At 45.2% G+C, this 20,232-nt stretch overlaps 1 protein-coding gene across 2 annotated transcripts in view; it reads right to left on the bottom strand.

The window, feature by feature from the left end:
• Positions 1-20,232, bottom strand: part of VPS53 (VPS53 subunit of GARP complex) — a 135,785-nt gene that overhangs the window by 38,806 nt on the left and 76,747 nt on the right. For both annotated transcript variants that reach the window (XM_052657246.1, XM_052657245.1), the window contains exons 14-17: positions 17,179-17,421; positions 13,450-13,597; positions 7,427-7,509; positions 6,147-6,225 (exon numbers count right to left, since the gene is read on the bottom strand). In XM_052657246.1, coding sequence (XP_052513206.1) covers positions 6,147-6,225; positions 7,427-7,509; positions 13,450-13,597; positions 17,179-17,421 — 553 coding nt within the window. The remainder of the gene's footprint in view (positions 1-6,146; positions 6,226-7,426; positions 7,510-13,449; positions 13,598-17,178; positions 17,422-20,232) is intronic.

Below are 20,232 nucleotides of genomic sequence, written 5' to 3'. Positions count from 1 at the left end.
CAACAGATGACAGTACTTAAGATGAGGCAATCTAGAGTTGCCAGTCATGAGTCCTAATATTGTTCATGCAACCAGCTAAATGCATGACTTGGACAAGTGACCAAACTCTCTGAGCCTCAGTTTTCTCAGCCATAAAACTGGGATGATGATAACCTCTATAATCTATACAGTTAATGAAAGACAGTATAGGGGTGCTCTTACACAGTGCCTGGCATGTATTACTTCCATGGTAAATGTTAACTACTGTTACAATTTTAACAGTAAATACTCTGTACTATGGAGTACTAGGCAGTCACTAAAAACACCACAGATTCAGCTCAAACGGCCCAGAAAACTATTAAAACCTGCAAAATGAGAAAAAGAGGTTATATACCATGTAAAGCATAAGCTTGTTTATTTGAACATAAATGCATAGGGTTTTCCTGGTGGCTCAGTGGTAACGAATCCGCTTGCCAATGCAGGAGACATGGGTTATGATCCCTGGTCTGGCAAGATCCTACATGCCACAGAGCAACTAAGCCCATGCATCACAACTACTGAACCTGTGCTCTAGAGCCCAGGAACCTCAACTACTGAGCCCATGCACTGAGTTACTGCCCTAGAGGCCGTGCTGCACAAGAGAAGCCACCACGATGAAAAGCCCTCACACCGTGAAGAAAGAAAAGCCTGTGTAGCAACGAAGACCCAGCACAGCCAAAAATGAACATAGATAAAGAAAATATAGGCATAAGAAGAAAGACTGAAATATGTTTGTTAATTGGAATTATGGGTGGTTTAAATTTTCTTCTTTTTAAAAATCTGTGATTTTCTATAATGAAGGTAATTTGGTTTGGTCATAATAAAAAAAAAATCTTTTATGAAGAAAGATGTGCCTTGATTATAGGTGGTAGATGGAAATGAGGATTTCTTAACCATGGAGCCCTGTGAGTCTCCTGAAACAGATCTACATTTTAATAACTGAGGGAAATGAGAACAGATTTGAGGACTGTTCTGGCTATTTTGAAATGTCTTTGGGGAATAGTAAGGCGGCCTCCTAAATGAGTACATGTTCACGATCTTGAAATCTAATAGAAATTACTTGCCAGACTGTAAGGAAATTTAATTTGTTCAGTTTCTTCTGTTTTTTTTTTTTTTTTTTTTCCCCTTAAAACTACCATTAATGGGCTAAAAGCTAAATCTGTTTGATTCTGGACAGAGACTTAGATTCTTTCAACCTAGGGATGTGAGTAGCCCTAGGAAGAAGGACAGAGTGAGGAGGACCATGGGACCAACGGTTCCCTTTAAGGAAGCCATAGAGTAAAAAAAAAAATCCTACTTGTAAGGTCATACTCAGGCATACTAATTCTTTTTTTTTTTTTTAAGGAAACTTGAATTGCTTTCTTTAGCTTCCAATTTCTAGGAGGCTCAAGAATTCCAATTATTCTGGACAACAAAAGGAAATAAGACTGTGCTCACTGACCTTTTTCTGCCACATTCATTCTGAAGGATTGCAATCTTATTGTTGCCCTTTCTGTTACACAACATGTACACATCAGGGGTTAAAAGCTACAATACATTCCACGGCTGAGTACCACTTTCTCTGACTGAACAGGCAAAGAAATTACACTGATCATCAGCATCTGGCAGAGACATATGAATTCTTGAGAATTCACAGAAATTACATTTAAAAGACAGAACTCTTCACATGGTTTCCACCAAAGCACTCCAAACAACTTCCTTTTCAAGAATCAGGAGACTCGGTTTTATTTTTGGCTTTGCTGTTATAAAGCGCTATGGCCTTGGACATATTATGAAGAAGAAAACCAAGTAACACACATGCCAGAATGATAATCCATTAGTTTTCTGGAGAAATGTGCAGAGCAGGCTGCAATACTGGGGTTGGCTGCTCAACCTGTTTTCTTCCCTGTAGGAAAGTCATGGTGTCAGATTGAGAAAAGCTGAAGGCCAGTGTCCAACAGGATGCTTCTGAATGCTTGAGGAGCTCATGGTCAAGTAAGCATGAAAACACGCTCATGTGAACCCACCAGTACTGAGCATACACTGTCACATTCTTCTGTTTTTAGACAAACTACTTAGGCTGATTTTTGCCTGTTTCCACATATGCCAGAAGACTAACTTACTCTGTAAGTGTGGTGTGTTACTGCACAGAGCAGAGACCGGAGTCTGAATTCTGGCTCTGCTGCATTTTAACTAAGAGATCTGATGAGTTTCCATTCCCTTATCTGCAAAACTGAGAAAGAACTAACACAGGAACCTTATATATTTGTCAGAATTAAATGCGGTAATGCCTTTGGGTGCTGATTTCTGGTCAAGCGCTCCGTAAATAGCAACTTACTCATCATCTCACGGAGCTCATCTGAGAAAATAATGCAATTTGGGAGGGGAAAGCGGTCTGAAGGGTAATTTTGACATAACTTATCAATAACACTATCTCAACACTATCTCACTGTCTACAGGTTCAGAGAAACCACTAAAGTTTACTTGTATTGTGCTTCCTCCTTGTGAGTTTGGCCCGTTTAAAGCCGTTCCTGTGGATTTTCTACCAAATCTGCCCCTCTGTGTTCTTCTCTCCTTCACCAGCAGCGGGGTTTTTGCCCACAGCTGGGGAGCAAACAGCTAAATGTGGGCATTTCCTATTTCCAACTTCAGTCTGCTCCAGGATGCTCCTTGGTGAAGTAAGAATCCTGGCTATTAAGTACCACTGAGGATCATCATCTCATCCTCAACAGCACCTGGATGTGCCTGAAGGCTTCAAGGCTTCTATGATCCTGCCATTTATAAGATGCCTGAGTCTCCTACTGTCTGCCAGCTCTACCCAGCTAAATCTGGGCAGTAGAGTTACCACCTCTGTCTCACCTGGTCACCATTCTTTGGTGAAGTGAGTGTCTACAAACTTTTGTTCTGTTCTTTCTGCTTTCTTTACCTTCAAAGTCATTCCAGGAGTACTACTGTTAAGCAAGTACTGTGCTGTGCTGGGGAGATCAAAAAATGATTAAGACACAGCCCTCAAGTTGTTCACAGCTTAACAGGGGAGACAGAGAAAGAAAAAATAATTGTACAACAAAATAGAGAATATAAGTGCCATGGTGTCTTGAGAGAGAAAGATACTCTGGATGAGACAGACAACGGTGAGCCCGCAGGACACTCAAAATAGCTAAAACAATCTTGAAGAAGAACTAAGTTGGAAGACTCATACTTCCTGATTTTAGAACTTACTAGAAATCTACAATCATCAGACAGTGTGGCCCTAGCATGAGAAAAGACACATGGATCAATGGAATAGAACTGAGAGTCCAGAAATAAACCCATGTACTCATGGTCAACTGATGGCATCACCAACTCAATGGACACAAGTTTGAGCGAACTCCGGGAGAATGGTAAAGGACAGGGAAGCCTGGCGTGCTGCAGTCCTGGGGGTTACAAAGAGTTGGACACGACTGAGCAACTGAACAACAACAAGCACCTTGGAATAAAGTTGGCGACTTTCCCAGCCTTGCTCTGGGTAGAGTCTGAATCGAACTATTCAACTAGCAAAAATGATGGAATCACAGACAAGAATAAACATTATCACAAAAGATTTTTAAAAATCCTCCAAGAAACTACACAGAACAGAATGCAGGCACAAATCACAGGGTATTTATTGAATCGGTTTGTGACCACTTGGCTTGTTTATATCTGGTCATTTCCATCACATGGATTTCATTTTGCTAGAACTCCAGAAGATTCAGACACAGAGTAATGGCCTCCCAGCTGCTGCGTTCCCACGTCTGTGGTTTTCCTGTGATATAAACAAAAGATTCTGGAGGTATGGTCTCTGTTAGTGTTTGCTGGTGTGGGTCTGGGGGAGAGATGGGTGGTGGGGGCAGTTTGAAGGAAACCCACCTAATGAAATGACAGTTCACATAAGCAACACCTGGAGCGTTAAAGCCCCTCCAACTGCTATTTTACTAAAAAGAAAAAAAATTCACTCTTCCTTTGGTAAATGTAGAAATTCTTTCCCCAGCTGCCTTCTGATCTAAACTGTGTGGCAGGGCAGGAGAGGAGGCAGCTGGAGCAGATCATGCTCAGGATGTCAGGAACGTTCACCAGCAGTGAGGCGATAATCAGAGCCTGCAGAATCAATCCTCAGAGTCGCATCTCTCTAAGAAAATGAGTAAGCCTCAGTTTGCCTACTCCGAGTCTTCTGCTTGTAAACACTTGGGTGCTGGAAATACACATTCACCTCTGATTGCTGAAAGGATCAGCCTTTTGAAAGGAAACTCTGTGACATCGGCTACTCAGGACTCCCCACCGAGCGTCATAAAAAACCCCTGAAGCTTAAGTTTGGGTAATAACCTCTCTTTTTCTTAAATATTTACAACCTACTACAAAACCAAATTCAGGCCGAATGTCTCGCTTACACAGCCTTGTGACACGGCCACTCCTCCTGACCAGAGGGAAGGAGGGCTAATGTTTCTTGGCTCTGGGCCAGTCTCCATCCTCACAACGCTCTGGGAGGCAGAGCCCCCTGTTTCACATACCGATGAGGTAACCTGCGCCCAGAGAGGTTGTTATTTGCTCAACACGCCCAAAGGAAAAATGAGAAGAGTTAGGTTTGTCTGAATCCAAAGCCAGTGTTCTTCACTGTACTCTGCTACTGGCCAGTAGGCCCCTGAGAAGTTCTTTCTGCAGAATTTGTAAGAATGCTACAAAAGTCTATGACTCTAGAATAGGCACTGGCAACCTTTTTCTGTAAAGGGCTAGACTGTTAATATTTTAGGCTTTGCCAGCCATCTGGTCTCAGCTGTAATTACTTTATTCTGCTGTTGTAGCACAAAAGCAGCCACAGATAACATACAATGAATGAGTGTGGCTATGTGCCAATAAAACTTTATCTGGCAGTGGGCCAGATGTGGCTCACCAGTTGTAGTTTGCCAACCACTGCTCTAGAAGGCTCAACGAGTGGACAGACAGCTTTGTGTTATTTGGCTTAGAAATCAATGAAAGGACTTTCCTGGTGGTCCAGTCTTTAAGACTCCGACCTCCTAATGCAGAGGGCCTGGGTTTGATCCCTGGGCAGGGAATTAGATCCCATATGCCACAACTAAGACCTGGTGCAGCCAAATAAATAAATGTTAAGGGGGGAAAAAAAATCAATGAAGAATTGCTTATTTCCAACTTAAATCAATCAACAAATATGACAGTCTTCTCTATTCTCTGTGGTCCATGCACTCAAGGTATTTACATGAGGGAGAAAAGACATAGGCTAAAAGCCAAAGAACAACATGAGGCCACGTGTGGGAAATGCCAAGGGAGAGGCCTGGGGACTGCAGGCTGGCGGACGGGCCACCACATTAGAAAACCAGGGGTGGGACTTCCCTGCTGGTCCAGTGGCTATGACTGCACTCCCAATGCAGGGGGCCCAGACTGGATCCTCGGTCAGGGAACTAGATCCCCCATGCTACAACTAAAGATCCTGCCTGCTGCAAATGAGGCCCGCTGCAGTGAAATAAATATCTAAAAAAAGAAAAGAAGACCAGGCTCTGCAACCTGATCAAATAACCCTGCACAGTCACCAGAATTCAGAAAGAGTTGGAAAAATCTGAGTGGCAGGAACGAAGATGAGTTAGAAGTGACTGCCTTAAGCACACCACCACCCGGGCTTCCCTGGTGGCTCAGCTGGTAAAGAATCTGCCTGCAATGCAGGAGACCCAGGTTCGATCCCTGGGTGGGGAAGATGCCTTGAGGAAGGGAATGGTTACCCACGCTAGGATTCTTGCCTGGAGAACTCCATGGACAGAGGAGCCTGGTGGGCTACAATCCACAGGGTCCGAAAGAGTCGGACACGACTGAGCAACTTTTTACTTTCACCCGTTCTGGGGAGGCCACACGAAGGGTTTTCCGCACATGTCAGATGCTGAGCAAAGGCAACCTCTCCTTCAAACTCAGGAAACATACCTGCTTCCTGTCTCATTCCCAAAGGATAAACAACTGACTTCAGGTTCGAGATCAATTGAGCACCTGTGGAAACGCCTGGAGGGCTCCGTTCTCCTCCTGATTGGTGCTTTAAGCGCTGGAGAGCCCACAGGAGCTACAGGTGAGGACCGGGAGAGACCACCTGTGCTCACTCTCCGACGTTCAGGAGGCAGCACTTCCTGAAAGCTTACCTTGCTCATGGCTGTAAGGGCGGGGTCGCAGGCAGCATCCAGGTCCTGAACCAACAGCTGAATGCTGCTGGAGATGACACTGCAAGTCAAACACACCACTGTGGTCATGGCTTACAGAAGTGACTTGTGAATGACCCACTGACACAGCCCCCTGCCAAGGTTTTAGGCACCTGTGCATAATCTAGCTTCACCATTTCATCAGAAAAACTCGAGTTTATTTCAAAATGGAATGAATGACGAGGAGCAGCATCTTGGCTCCACCCTTCTTCTAGCTGTGTGTCTGGTCTCACTTGGGTGTGTCCCCACTCGGTCAGGACACAAGATCCCGTGGCTCATCTCCCCTGCGGCTATGCCCAGGATCCCTCTTCACTTTTCCCAAAGTACACACTTGCCTAAAATGTTTAAGTCAGACCTTGGAGGGAAAAAAAGGCTGAGAGAAAGACAGGAAATGACCTAAGAAGAGGATCTGGATTTTTCCTCATTAAGTGGCCGATGAAAAAGCTGAAGATTGTCCTTCACCAATCTCATTTAAAGATCACGACAAAACCCTGCCAGGTGGCACCAGGGCAGGAACTGATTCCAAAGTCTTTCATCTGAACTCCTTGGACAGACACCCTCCCACCCCAAATACATCCATGCCCTGCCCACTCCTCCACCCGCTTCCATGGCTAAAATCAGGTCGCTCACCCTTTACATCCTGAAAACACTGGAGGTGAGGCTGGCCCTCTGTGGATTGAGGGGGGCAGACAGGAGGCCCTGGACCTGACCTTCCTGCAGGGATGGCTGAGGTGGGAAAGTTCTTCTTCCCTGTTATCCTAGATTGTTGCTGTTGTTTAGTCACTAAGTTGTGTCCAACTCTTTTGTGACCCCATGGACTGTAGCTCGCTAGGCTCCTCTGTCCAGGGGGTTTTCCAGGCAAGAGTACTGGAGTGAGTTGCCACTTCCTTCTCCAGGGGATCTTCCTGACCCAGGGATAGAACCCAAGTCTCTTGCATTGGCAGTCAGATTCTTTCACTGCTGAGTTACCAGAGAAGGCCATTATTATAGAAACTGTAGCAATAAAACCCCTGTAAGCTAAGAATGACTACATGTGAGGAGGCAGGATATGGGTCAGCTGCACCAACTTCTCAGGCTCCTTAGTGGCTTGTGAAAATATCCTGATTCAACAGAAGGCTCTGGGAACCTCTTAGGTTCTGCAGTGACCTAAGCTGATGTCCTGAGACGCACTGCTCTGGGCAGGGTGAGGGAAGAGTCTCAAGCAGAGACTTGCAAGTACGCACGTGCTGAATGTGTCCATTTCTCCAGTCAGATTGATTCGTTCAATCAGACTCACGTCAACCTTCTCCTTGAGTTTCTCTTCCAGCTGATAGAGAAAGAAACACGCTTAGTGGTTATCGGAAGGAGCACCGTAGTAAGACCACTTCACATTTACCGAGTGTGATGATTCGGGTACCATTCTGGGCACTTTTCGTGTATGGGCTCATTTAATTCTCACAGCCTGTGAAGAAGACTCTATTATGATCCTCACTTGATAGATGAGGGTGTGGAGGCGTGGCCTACCCCGCTCAGTGAGCGGGAGGGGAGGGAACTGAATCTCCTGCGGAACCTGCGCTCTCTGGCCCTGGTTCTCATGACACACTGACAAATTAACTAATTTTTTTAAAAAGCTGTTTATTTCATTTTTATTTTTGGCTGAGCTGGGTCTCCTTGTTTTGCCGGACTTTCTCTAGCTGCAGCGAGCAGTGGCTACCCTGTTGCGGTGCACGGGCTTCTCTCGGCAGTGGCTTCTCTTGTCGCAGAGCACAGGCTCTAGGCACACAGGCTTCCGTAGCTGGGGCTCACAGGCTTAAGTTGCCCCTCGACATGTGGAATCTTCCCAGACCAGGGATGGAACCCATGTCTCCTTCATTGGCAGGCAAACTCTTATCCACTGCACCATCGGAGAAGTCCTAATCAAATTTAACTTTAAAAAGACCCCCGTTTTTAGATTACTCCCTGCCCTGTGAACTGTAGGCTCACCCACTAACATTGGAAGCCTCTGGTGGCCTCTGGGGTAGGTGGCAATAAAATCAAAAGTCTTCCCTGAGCGCTGGGATGGACCATTCCCCCACCATATTAAGGTGTTTGAGATATTGAGGTAAACAGAAGGAACACGGTCTTTGCCTCCATCAGCCTACAGCCGAGGGAGGGAAACTGGCTGAGCTCCCAGCCGTCTCGCAGAAAACTACAACTGACCGGGAACTGTAAATATCTCAAAAGATCCCAGGAATCGCTTCACTGAGCAGCCCCAAACCCATTTATCACAGAAACTCTATGAATAACGAACGATTTGTCTTAAATTTAAAAATACCTCTTAGGGGTGGATAAATTAATGTAACTTTTTGGGAAGGCAATTTATTTAAAAAGCAAACATTTAAGTATACACTCTCTTTTGGCCAGCAATTTTGCATCTAGAAAGATATTTCAATGACTGATGAGAACAAGGTACAGAGATGTACAGGAGTTCTTTGCAGTGGCCTTGAATTCAACTGATGTTTACTGACAGCCTATTCTGTGCCAGGATTCCCTGATGGCTCAGATGGTAAAGAAACTGCCTGCAATGCAGAAGACACAGGTTCGATCCCTGGGTTGGCAAGATCCCTTGGCGAAGGGAATGGCAACACTCCAGTATTCTTGCCTGGAGAATTCCATGGACAGAGGAGCCTTGTGGGCTACAGTCCATGGGGTCTCAGAGAGTCGGACGCGACTGAGCGACTGATCTATTCTGCACCAGGCTCTGTCATGATCTGTAGACAGATAAGACCCTCTTCTCATAAAGCTCACATCCTAGTGTTGTTTATATTAGTGAAATCCTACAAACAATCTGCACGTCTGTAAGGGACCGAGGAGACAAAGCATGGCACAGGCTCACAATGGCTTCAACCTGTCAGCTGCCTCTTCCCATTACGCTGAAAATAAAACCCAACTATCCCAACTTCTAATTAGGATTTGGGTCCTCTCTAGCTCTCTGGCCCACATCTTGCTCTCCCCACCCTTGCCTGCTCGGCTTCAATTATAGTGAACACTTAAGGTTCTGGAACACACTAGGGTCTTTTCCTTCCCAGGGCCTTGACACTTCCTGCTTCCTCTCCCTCTCCCTGCTCATCCCACCAAGCCAGCTCCCTTGTTTTGCCACTCCCCAGTGCCCAGACCTTCCAGGCAACCGCATTCCAACACTCAGGTCTCCGCTCCATTATCACCTCCTCTGGGAGGCCCTCCTTGACTACTCTACCTCAGTAGGCAATCTCTATTAGCACTGCAACATCTGTTTCTTTCCTACAACTTCCCACAAAACTTCCTTACTTATATTATCTGGCTCCTCTATTAGTCTTAAGTTCCATGGTAAGAAATTTGTCTACTCTGTTCACCACTGTGAATTAATACCAAATATGGTGCCTCGTGCCTGATCAGTGCTTCATAAAGAGCTCTTGAAGGAATGAATGGCACACTTATGCAGGTGTTAAGAGTAAATGTGTTACAATTAATGAACTGATATTGACACATCATTGGCACTGTAAGTATTATTTTTCAATTCTTCATTGCTTGGATTCTCAAGTCTCTTTGGTTTCTCCCTTCATTTCTTCTTGCATCCCCCCAACTCCAACCCTCTGTGTTTTTTCTTAAGGAAACTGGGTTGTTTGCCTTGTAGCTTTTCTCATGGTATGATTTTACTGATTGTATCCACAAGGTACTAATTGGCAAGTTCTTCTGTCCCTTGTATTTCCTGTAAACTGTAGCTTGATCAGATACAGATTTTACTTATTATTTATTTCTGGATGTGCCGAGTCTTTGTTGCTGAGCAGGCTTTTCTCTAGTTGTGGTGCCTGGGCTTCTCATTATAGTGGCCTCTCCTGCTGTGGAGCCCGGGTTCCAGGGCACGTGGGCTCAGTAGTTGTTATTTCTGGGCTTTAGAGCACAGGCTCAATAGTTGTGGCACATGGGCTTAGTTGCTCCACGGCATGTGGGATCTTTCTGGACCAGGGATTGAACCCATGTCTGCACTGGCAGATGGATTCTCTACTACTGAACCACCAGGGACGCTCCAGATTTTTTTTTTTTTTTTTTTAAAGAAAACCCCTTCATAGAAAATCCCTGGTTGTACAGTGGTTAGAACTCAGAGCTTTTACTGCCGTGGCCTGGGTTCAATCCCTGGTCAAGGAACTAAGATCCCACAAGATACATGGCACAGTTAAAAATAAAAGACAGAAAGAAAACTCCTTCATGATGACGCTGTGTACTTCTTCTTCATTTATTTGCTGAAAATCCACTATAAAGATACACTACCCATTGTCAGTGATTTGGTTATCCTGAGCTACAAGTCAGATAGGCAAAGCAGGTTAAGAACCTTCCCTCTTTTTGCCAATATTCAATTCATATCAGTGATTTCTTAGTATCTTCCAATGTGGTAACTGAACTTTAAAAAATATCATTGTAACCAAATGGATTTAAAAGTATTTGATGTTTTCCATCCACTGTAGCTAATACATGTAGTGATACTTACATGTCTCATCTTTGACCAGCAGAGCTGGCTCCTGTAATCAGTTTCCTGGGGCTGCCATAATAAATTACTACAAACTTGGTAGCTTAAATCAGGAAGGTATCCTCTCCCAGAATCTGGAGGCCAAAAGCCCAAAGGTAAGGGGCTGGCAGGGCTGGTTCCTCCTGGGGTCTCTGAAGTAGCACTCTCTCATGTCTGTCCTCTCTCTGCTGGTGGTGGCTGGCAACCTTTGGTGTTCCCTGGTTTACAGATGCATCCTCCCAGTCTCTGCCTCCCTCATGTGGGCATCTTCGTTATGTCTCAGTGTGTTAAGTCTCCCTCTCTTTTCTAAAGGGCTCCCCTCATAGCTCAGATGGTAAAGAATCCACCTGCAATGCAGGAGACCCCGGTTTGGTTCCTGGGCTGGGAAGATCTGCTGGAGAAGGGATAGCCTACCCACTCCAGTATTCTTGGGCTTCTCTTGTGGCTTAGCTGGTAAAGAATCTGCCTGCAATGCAGGAGACCTGGGTTCGATCCCTGGGTTGGGAAGATCCCCTGGGAAAGGGAAAGGCTACCCACTCCAGTATTCTGGCCTGGAGAATTCCATGGACTGTATAGCCCATGGGGTCGCAAAGAGTCAGACACGACTGAGCGACTTTCGCTTTTCACTTTCTCCTTTCTAAGGACACCAGTCATTGGATTTAGGGCTCACTCTAAATGCAAGACTATCTCATTTGAGATTCTGACTTATTACATCTTCAAAGACTCTATTCCCAAATTAGGTCACATTTACAGGCACCAGGGCTTAGGACCTGGACATATTGTTTTGTACCATAAAACCCGCTACAGCTCCTGAGTCCTTTTGATATGACTCTCACAGTCTTGCTTTTTGTATGATCTGATGTTCCAGGTTCATCTTGTACATTTCCTCAGACCTGGAATTAGTCATTTCTCTAGGAATGACTGGTTCCCTTCAGTGAAAAATGGTATTGAGAGAGCACAATGTAAGTGCCAAAAATGTATTTACTTTTATAATCAGTAAAAATAATTTTCTCTAACAAAAAACTGGCTACATCTATCATTGAGTCATCAGAATGGTCTCTGACCTACTAATACGTCTAGAACTTCTAAAGATCTCCTTTAAAAAAAATAATGCAAACCATATTTAGATGTTCTTTGTAGGATTACTCATAAAAGCAAAAACTGGAAATAGTATAAACAATTATCAGGGATACTGTTAAATGATTTATGGTATAGCCCCTTATTGGACTATTATGTAACCATAACAATGATGGCAAGAAAGACATCATAGCAACAGGAGAAATGCTAACACTGTGATGTTAAAAACAGGAGGATATGAAAGTGAATTAAGTTAATTATAGAACATATGAAACTATGTTCACGGAAAAGCACAGAAAGAAAGGCTCCAAATTGCTAATATGATTATTTGAGGGTGATGGGATTGAGAGTCATTGATTGCATAGTTCTTTTTGATACCATGGTTATTTTACTTTTAAAGTACCCTATTTATATGTGTGTGTTTTTCTCTTTCTGCACACACACAGAGAATAGTTAAAATTGTGCTTCTTCATCAAAGAACTCTGGGCCCTGCCTTGGAGGTCCTCATAGATACTGTTGTCTTGCCCTGGAAGTTCTCACACTAAACAAGTGGCTGTCTCTGGCTCCAAGGCCAAAACTTCACAGGTTATTCCCCGTGTGACTCAGTGTGACCATGTCCCCAAGCAGGACATACTACTGCCCCCGCATCTGCCTGGCTTAACCTTAACTGTGAAGTTCTGGGGGGACCCTTCTTCTCTGGCCTCCTGTATGCTTGCTCTGGCTCACATGTGCTCCAAGCTATAACTGTCTGAACCGTAAGTCATGCCTGCCTTCCTATGATCTGAGGTGAGGTGAAGTCGCTCAGTTGTGTTTGACTCTTTGCGACCCCATGGACAGTAGCCTGCACCAGGCTCCTCCATCCATGGGATTTTCTAGGCAAAAGTACTGGAGTGGGTTGCCATTTCCTTCTCCAGGGAATCTTCCCGACCCAGGGATTGAACCCAGGTCTCCTGCATTGTAGACAGATGCTTTACCATCTGAGCCATCTAGGCATGCAGAAATAAGAAATCCCAAAAGGGAGGAAGAACGGAACCTTTCCCAGTTATTTTCTTTCTCTTGACCTTAGGTGAATTCCAGAGCCAACGTGGAAAGGAACTTCTAATCCCATGCTGAAGGCTGAATGGAAAATTCTTCTGGGTCTTCCTTCTGCTAATGGGAGCTCCAGCAGGGGCATCACCCTTTCCTGCTTCCCGGTTCCTGAACGTCAGCATCCAAACAATGGTTATTTGTTTCAGAACAGAGAATGCTCCATAAATTTCAGGAGACACATAAGAGCCCAGAGGGTTTTTGGTGAGCCTGGTAACCCTCCTGAGAACAAAACCAGTGGTTGTGACTCAGCATAATCAAGTCTGGGGCCTAGCAACACTACGGTTATTACTGCTTTTCACGTATGGGAGACAAGGCTACGACCTACTTTCAAGAGGGCACATCATGCCCTCGGAGTGGCTTACACAGCCCCAGGGAGGAGGCCGGTCAGTCTCGCCCAGCCTCCTTTTAACGTGGTCCTTCTGCGCAGTGGCTGCTAGGGCAGTCTTCTGGCTGGACCTCGGGTTGCTTCCTGGGGGAGGCCAGCGGGTCTGCCCGGGGTTGTGTGGTCTCCTACCTGAGCTTGGTGGCCCAGACAGCTCAGGAAGAGGAGGGCGCACGTGGGTGGCCGGGGTGGCTCACCTGCTGGGTGGTGGCCAGGCAGTACTCTGCAGTGCTCAGGATGCTGCAGATGAGGCCGAGCTCCTCCAGGGTGAACTTGGCCGCCTCGGAGCCCTCCTTTTCCTTGAGCAGGCTGCTGATGGTCAGCCCGCCGCTGCTGCTTGTGGTTCTGAGGAAAAGCAACAGGAACTAGTCAGGCCGGGACTTCTCCCTGGCTTCCTGACCTGGAAACAGCACATCTTAAGAAAAAGAAAAGGGGGAAGGAAAGGCTGGACGTGGCCCCAGCAAATCCACACACAATGAGGCCCTTCCAGGTGACCTGATCTTGACGGTCATGTGTTTAAACTCTCTGATCATCAGAAACAGGAAGAGACAATCCCAACAGTGAGCCAGTTGTCAGTCATATTAACTACGATGACGCTCAGGCTCAGAAAGAAGGCTGCTGAGCGGCTTCTTTGCTTAGCCTGGAATTTCCTGATCTGCACAGCTCATTCAGGATCACCCAGAGCACGAGAGCTGGTTCCCCAGTTGTTTTTCTCAGTTAAGAAAATTCTGCCTGGGAATCTGTGCTTGTGGAGGGGTTCAAGAGCGAAGGTTAACACACGGCTCCTGGCCAAAGTCCTGACTGCCTCAAGAAACACAAAAGCATCTCATCTCTTCCTATTGATCTAATCATGTGATCACAATATAGGAAAATGCAGTTTTTAAAATAACTTCCTGTAGTTGTAAAATTTAAACTGTGAGATTCTACTTTTTTTTTGGCCATGCTGTGTGGCATGCAGGATAGCTTAGTTCCCTTACCAGGGGTCAAACCTGCACTCCTTGCAGTAGAAGTACGTAGTCTTAACCCCTGGACCACCAGACAAGTCCAATATTCCACTTTTCAGAAAGACAGAATTCAATGACACTTACCTTAAAAAAAAAAAAAAAGAGATTCTTTCCCTTCAAAATAAAAGTCCTAAACTTGCCAGTCTTATTGGTAATTAAAGATTTGAAGACATCTTAATTTTTAGTACCTCTAAGGGTATAAGGTCCGTCTAGTCAAGGCTATGGTTTTTCCTGTGGTCATGTATGGATGTGAGAGTTGGACTGTGAAGAAAGCTGAGCGCTGAAGAATTGATGCTTCTGAACTGTGGTGTTGGATAAGACTCTTGAGAGTCCCTTGGACTGCAAGGAGATCCAACCAGTCCATTCTGAAGGAGATCAGCCCTGGGATTTCTTTGGAAGGAATGATGCTAAAGCTGAAACTCCAGTACTTTGGCCATCTCATGCGAAGAGTTGACTCATTGGAAAAGACTCTGATGCTGGGAGGGATTGGGGGCAGGAGGAAAAGGGGACGACAGAGGACGAGATGGCTGGATGGCATCACTGACTCGATGGATTTGAGTCTGAGTGAACTCTGGGAGTTGGTGATGGACAGGGAGGCCTGGCGTGCTGTGATTCATGGGGTCGCAGAGTCGGACATGACTGAGCGACTGAACTGAACTGAAATGAAGGGTATAAGGACATGGCCCTCTCTTCCACTATGGGTTAGGAGCAACTGTATAACCATTTTGGAAGTATATTTCAGGAGCTTAGAAAAAATCTTTAGATTGTTTGACCCAGTAGTTCTACCTCTGTTCAAGGATGCTTCTCTGAGTGTTATTTGAAATACCAAAATAGTGAATCCAATGTAAATGGTCAATTAAGAGAATGGTCAATAAAAAATAATCTCAGAAGTTAACTCAGGGTCCTCTGCATGTGGGAACATCACGGCATCATGATGTTCATGATGTTCAAAAAGGGTCTTGACTGGAACTTCCCTGGTGGTCCAGTGGCTAAGATTCTGCACTTCCAAGGCAGGGGGCCCAGATTTGTTCCCTGGTCAGGGAACTAGATTCTGCAGGCTGCAACTAAGAACCGGGTTGTAGTTAAGTAAATTTAAAAAAAAAAAGGTGCCTGGATGAATCTTTTTACTGTGCTAACTGTTTTCTGCTCCTCTCTTCCGTGTGGGAGACTGACTTCCACAGATCTATCTCCCAGGCTCCCCGGCCCTCTGGTCTCCTGTTGGTTTCTGCCAATAGCCACGGCCGCAGCAAGTCAGAGAGGTTGAGCAGAGAGGAGTCTGAGCGACAACGAGCCCTCCTGCTCCCTCTGCTTCAGCATGGTCCTGGCAGTGACCACCTTCGACCACAGTTCCATGGGGCAGCCCTTTGCCCACAGCCCTAGCTCTCAGATGAATTTCAAGGTAGAACAATTACCCAAGTGTTTGGATGCTTCAGAGTCCTCCACTGGTTCCTTTCACTTGCCCCTACTGCCCTGAACAGTCGCTTTACTGCCGATATACCCCAGCCATGTGCCATTTGTTTCCTGCTGTGACACTGACTAACACACGTGGAAAAATGCACACAGCGTGAGGTTAAGCGAAAGCAGCAGGGTACAAACCTAACTGTAAGCACTGCAGTCCCAATTCTGTCAAACAAATAAGCAAAAGCACACAGTTGCACACATGACATATATAAACAGAGAACAGAAAAATGTATACTGAAAAGCTCAATTTGTCTTCTCCGGGTGGTGTTTTTTTTTTTTTTAATCTTCATCTTTGTGTTCTTCTGTGTTTTCCAAACTATAACAAACTTACATTATTTTGAAAATCAGGATACCAGTTATTAAAAATTTAAAAATAATGTTAATCATATTCAAAGAAATCCTCATTGGTGAACCATTACCTGTTACTTTAAATGTCTTGCAGAGCCTAGGGCTCTTCCTTCCTCCTAATGATGTAAAACTCCTATATGTGACACATTTTAGTGGCCATGGCAGAAGCTTGTTCCAGAACTGCCGAATTTAGCTATGGGGAAGATCTGGAATTACTCAATTCTGAAGCACTGCTTTAGATCATATTCTCTTATAACAGAAATTACTATATCTCCCAAGTATCTCTAAAATTCTAGTTGAACAATCCATTTTGTTTCAAGTGGTAAGAAATATGGGCTTCCCAGGTGGCACTAGTGGTAAAGAATACCCCTGCCAATGTAGGAGACTCCAGAGACATGAGTTCGATCCCTGGGTCAGGAAGATCCCCTGGAGGAAGAAATGGCAACCCACTCCAGTGTCCCTGCCTGGGAAATTCCATGAACAGAGGAGACTGGGGTCTTGCCTGTGCCCCATGCACAGTCCATGGGGGTCTCAAAGAGTCGGACCCTACTGAGCAACTGAATACTCACACACAATAAAAAATAGAACGATGTTTTTGTGCCTCAGAATAATACAGACAAGTCACTATAATTAGGAGTTCTGCTATACAATGACCTCCCTACAAACCCCACAACACCTTTAAATATTCGGCTCCATCTAAGATAGCAGGATGTCATAAAAGAGACTCTGGCCTCAATGAAACTGCCCTTACTATTCGAAAGCCATCTCTACCATCACCCCACATTTTTTTTTGCAAAGTACCTATCCCTGAATCACTGAATCCACGTGAACTAAATCCATCTATAATGGGACTGACATTCTGGAGTCCACCGTACTAGGATATGACCTATGCTGGTGGCCAGAGCAGGCATTTCCTGTGATGGTCCTGATCGGCTAGGGGATCCCATTCAAGAGGAAACCATCTCGGACCCTTAGAAACTCCATCAGGGGATTTTCCTGATATTCTTAGCAATTCAGTAAACAACTTCAGAATGGATTTCCTCAAAGATTTCCATATTTAGGTACATTCAGAAGCTTACTTCACCACTCACACCAGGAAGAATGGGAACTCACTTGGGCAGGTTGCCAGAGAGGATTTTCCAGGCGTACTCACGGAGGTACTTCTGGAAAATAGTGGTCAGGGCGATCATGGGCTCCCCAGTACTTAGCTGTGAGCACTGCACCATGCACTTCTTGTAGTAGACGAAGAGGTCGGCGCAGCTGGGGAGCACAGCACCCCCCTCGTCCGTGTTGGGCTTAGGTGGGCCCTGGGCCTTGAAATCGGCCACAAACCGATCTATCAGCTCTCCAAGGTTTCTAGGAGGAAGAAAACGTGAAATGTCATTTTAGTTCAACAAGGAGAAAGCAATTGTGCTTGACCGCCACCAGGAAATCATTCCTCATGCTTGTTATATTGAAAACTGGACCAATTTTAGTAAATCAAAAACAAATATTATATGATATCATTTATATCCAGAAATGAATCTGTTCACAGAAACAGACTCATAAACAAAACAAACGTCTGATTATCACAGGGGAAAAAGTGGATGGGGAAAAATTAGGAGCATGGGATTAACATACATACTACTGTATATAAAATAGACAATTAGCAAGGATTTAGTGTATAACACAGGGAACAACATTCTATATCTTATAAAAACCTATATAGGAAAAGAATCAACCTATATAGTTGAATCACTTTGTTGTATATCTGAAATTAACACAATAATGTGAATCAACTATACCTCAATAAAAAACAATTAATTTAAAACACTAAAAAAATTGGACCCATCTTTATGAGTATCATCAACCAAACACCACCCTCCCCCATAATAACATCAATGACAAAATTTGGCATTTGTCTGCTGCTTTACACTTTTCAAGGCATCCCATGGTCACATTTGATCCCAAACCCCTGGAGGAAAGAAAAGGTATTACTGGACCCTCTAAGAGATGACAAATTGAAGGCGTGCAAAGTTGGTCACATAATTTAGTGGCAAAGCTGAGCCTAGAATCTACTGCTTAGCTGTATGCCCTCGTCCTAGTACCATATTAGTACCAGCTTCTGTTGCCAGAAGTGAAACCCTACATCATGGGTCATCATTTTCTGAACACTTATGCTGCACAGCATTTTGTAAGCATCACTTCATTGAACTTCACTTGATCATCACAAATAACCTTATGACCTAGGGACCAACACTAACCTCCTTTTTACAAAGCAAGGAACAGAGAAGGACCTTGTCCAGAGTCATACAGCCAGACAGTGGGGGAGCCAGGATTAAAAACCAAGCAGCCTGCCTCCAAACCTCATGGTTTTTACCCACTCTACCCTGTGCATGCATGCATCGCTTCAGTCATGTCTCTTTGTGAGCCTAGACTGTAGCGTGCCAGGCTCATCTGTCTGTGGGATTCTCCAGGCGAGAATACTGGAGTGGGTTGTCACGCCCTCAGGGGATCTTCCCTACCCAGGGATTGAACCCATGTCTCTTACATCTCCTACATTGGCAGGCAGGTTCTTTACCACGAGTGCCACCTGGGAAGCCCTCCACTCTACCCTACTACTCCTTAAACACAAAAAGTATAATGTCAGCAAATACTTAGACATCATTAACCTAAAGGTGGGCTTCCTAGGTAGCTCAATGATAAAGAATCCACCAGCCAAGCAGGAGACGTGGGTTTGATCCCTCATCTGGGAAGTTCCCCTGGAGAAGGAAATGGCAACCCATTCCAGTAACCTTGCTTGGGAAATCCCATGGACAAAGGACTGTGGCAGGCTACAGTCCAGGGGGTTGCAAAGAGTCGGATACAATTTAGCAACTGAAAAACAATAACCTCAGGATTCCCAGCAAATAGATACCTAAACAAAGAGGAACTGTAACGAAATATTCTTTACAAAAAAAATGCTTTCTTTCTCCTTTAATTTTAACTTCTGGAATTAAAGGTGCAAGAAATTCTGAGAGGAGAGAAACTATTGAGCAGCTCCAGGCTTGTCCCAGGTCACGGTGGTGACAATGGTTTTAATTTTCGCCCACTTCCCATTCGAACGTCACTGAGTTTGCCTCAGTCACATTGAGTCATCACTGTTCGAATCCCACAGGGCTGTATTAATTGGTCCCTGCATAGCTGTGCTGTATGAAACATGGGGAAGGGGAGGGTGTTCCCACCGCCCTGACATTCTGCTTCTTTTTAGGTTACTGTCTGAGGCTACAGGAAACCAGCTGTGCTTTTTACATGTATTTATATAACCGTCAGGAAGAAAAAGACAAGAACCACACGCAGTATCAATTAGCACGAACAGGGGAAGATTGACACTTTACCCAAAAGCTTTTGCTACTAAGAGCTTATGACATCCAGATACAGTCACTCTGCCCTCAAAGGCACTCAGGCCTAGGCTGGTGCACTGTGACAGTGGCGATGGTCAGCAAGCCAAGGAGGAGCTTGACCTTGGAAAGCTCCAGGGTGACCATCCCCCTTCCTCACACCCTCTTCTTGCCTCACCTTTCCATTTAATCTCCCACTTCTCCTCCACAGTGTCCCCACGCTTCAGCTGGACTCCCCTCAGCTGCCCCCTTAGCTCCATCTCTAGCCCCTATTTCTGCGCCTTTGCCTGGATGCGTTCCTTGGTGTCTCTCCCGTCGCCATCTGTTCACTGCCCTCCTAGCTCAGCTCAGGGGGCACCCAGACAACCCCTACTCACGCCCTTCCTCTATATAATTGCAATTTCTGGCATCTGTAATGCTTACACTTTTTTAAAAAATACACTACTATACAGTGTGAGGATGTCACTTATTCTGGAAACATGCTGACCTCCCATCCTGAGCCTGCAGTGGGCAATGCTCATCAGGAATGGCTGCCTTTCTCACTGATCTCCAGGGTAAATTCAGATCCTTCCTGAGATAGTCCTGTAGCCAGTCCCTTCTTATAAGGTGAAGCTGGTACAAAAGGTGAAAGCTACTTGCTCTACAGCAGTAGAATCTTACTGCAAGATTCTTGAGAGCAGGGATAAGGTCTCTGTTACTTCTGCTCCTCCCGAAACTAATCTTCAAATTATGTTGGTGCCCAGCCTCCACATCTTGTCCCTAAAGGGTGGGAATGGAAGGGCGAGGTGTGGGCGGGGCTGCTGCACAG

Source organism: Budorcas taxicolor, chromosome 19 (genome assembly GCF_023091745.1).
Source record: "Budorcas taxicolor isolate Tak-1 chromosome 19, Takin1.1, whole genome shotgun sequence".
NCBI lineage: Eukaryota > Metazoa > Chordata > Mammalia > Artiodactyla > Bovidae > Budorcas > Budorcas taxicolor.
The sequence above is the reverse complement of the archived record's forward strand: the minus strand, read 5'-3'. Positions and strand labels throughout refer to the sequence as shown.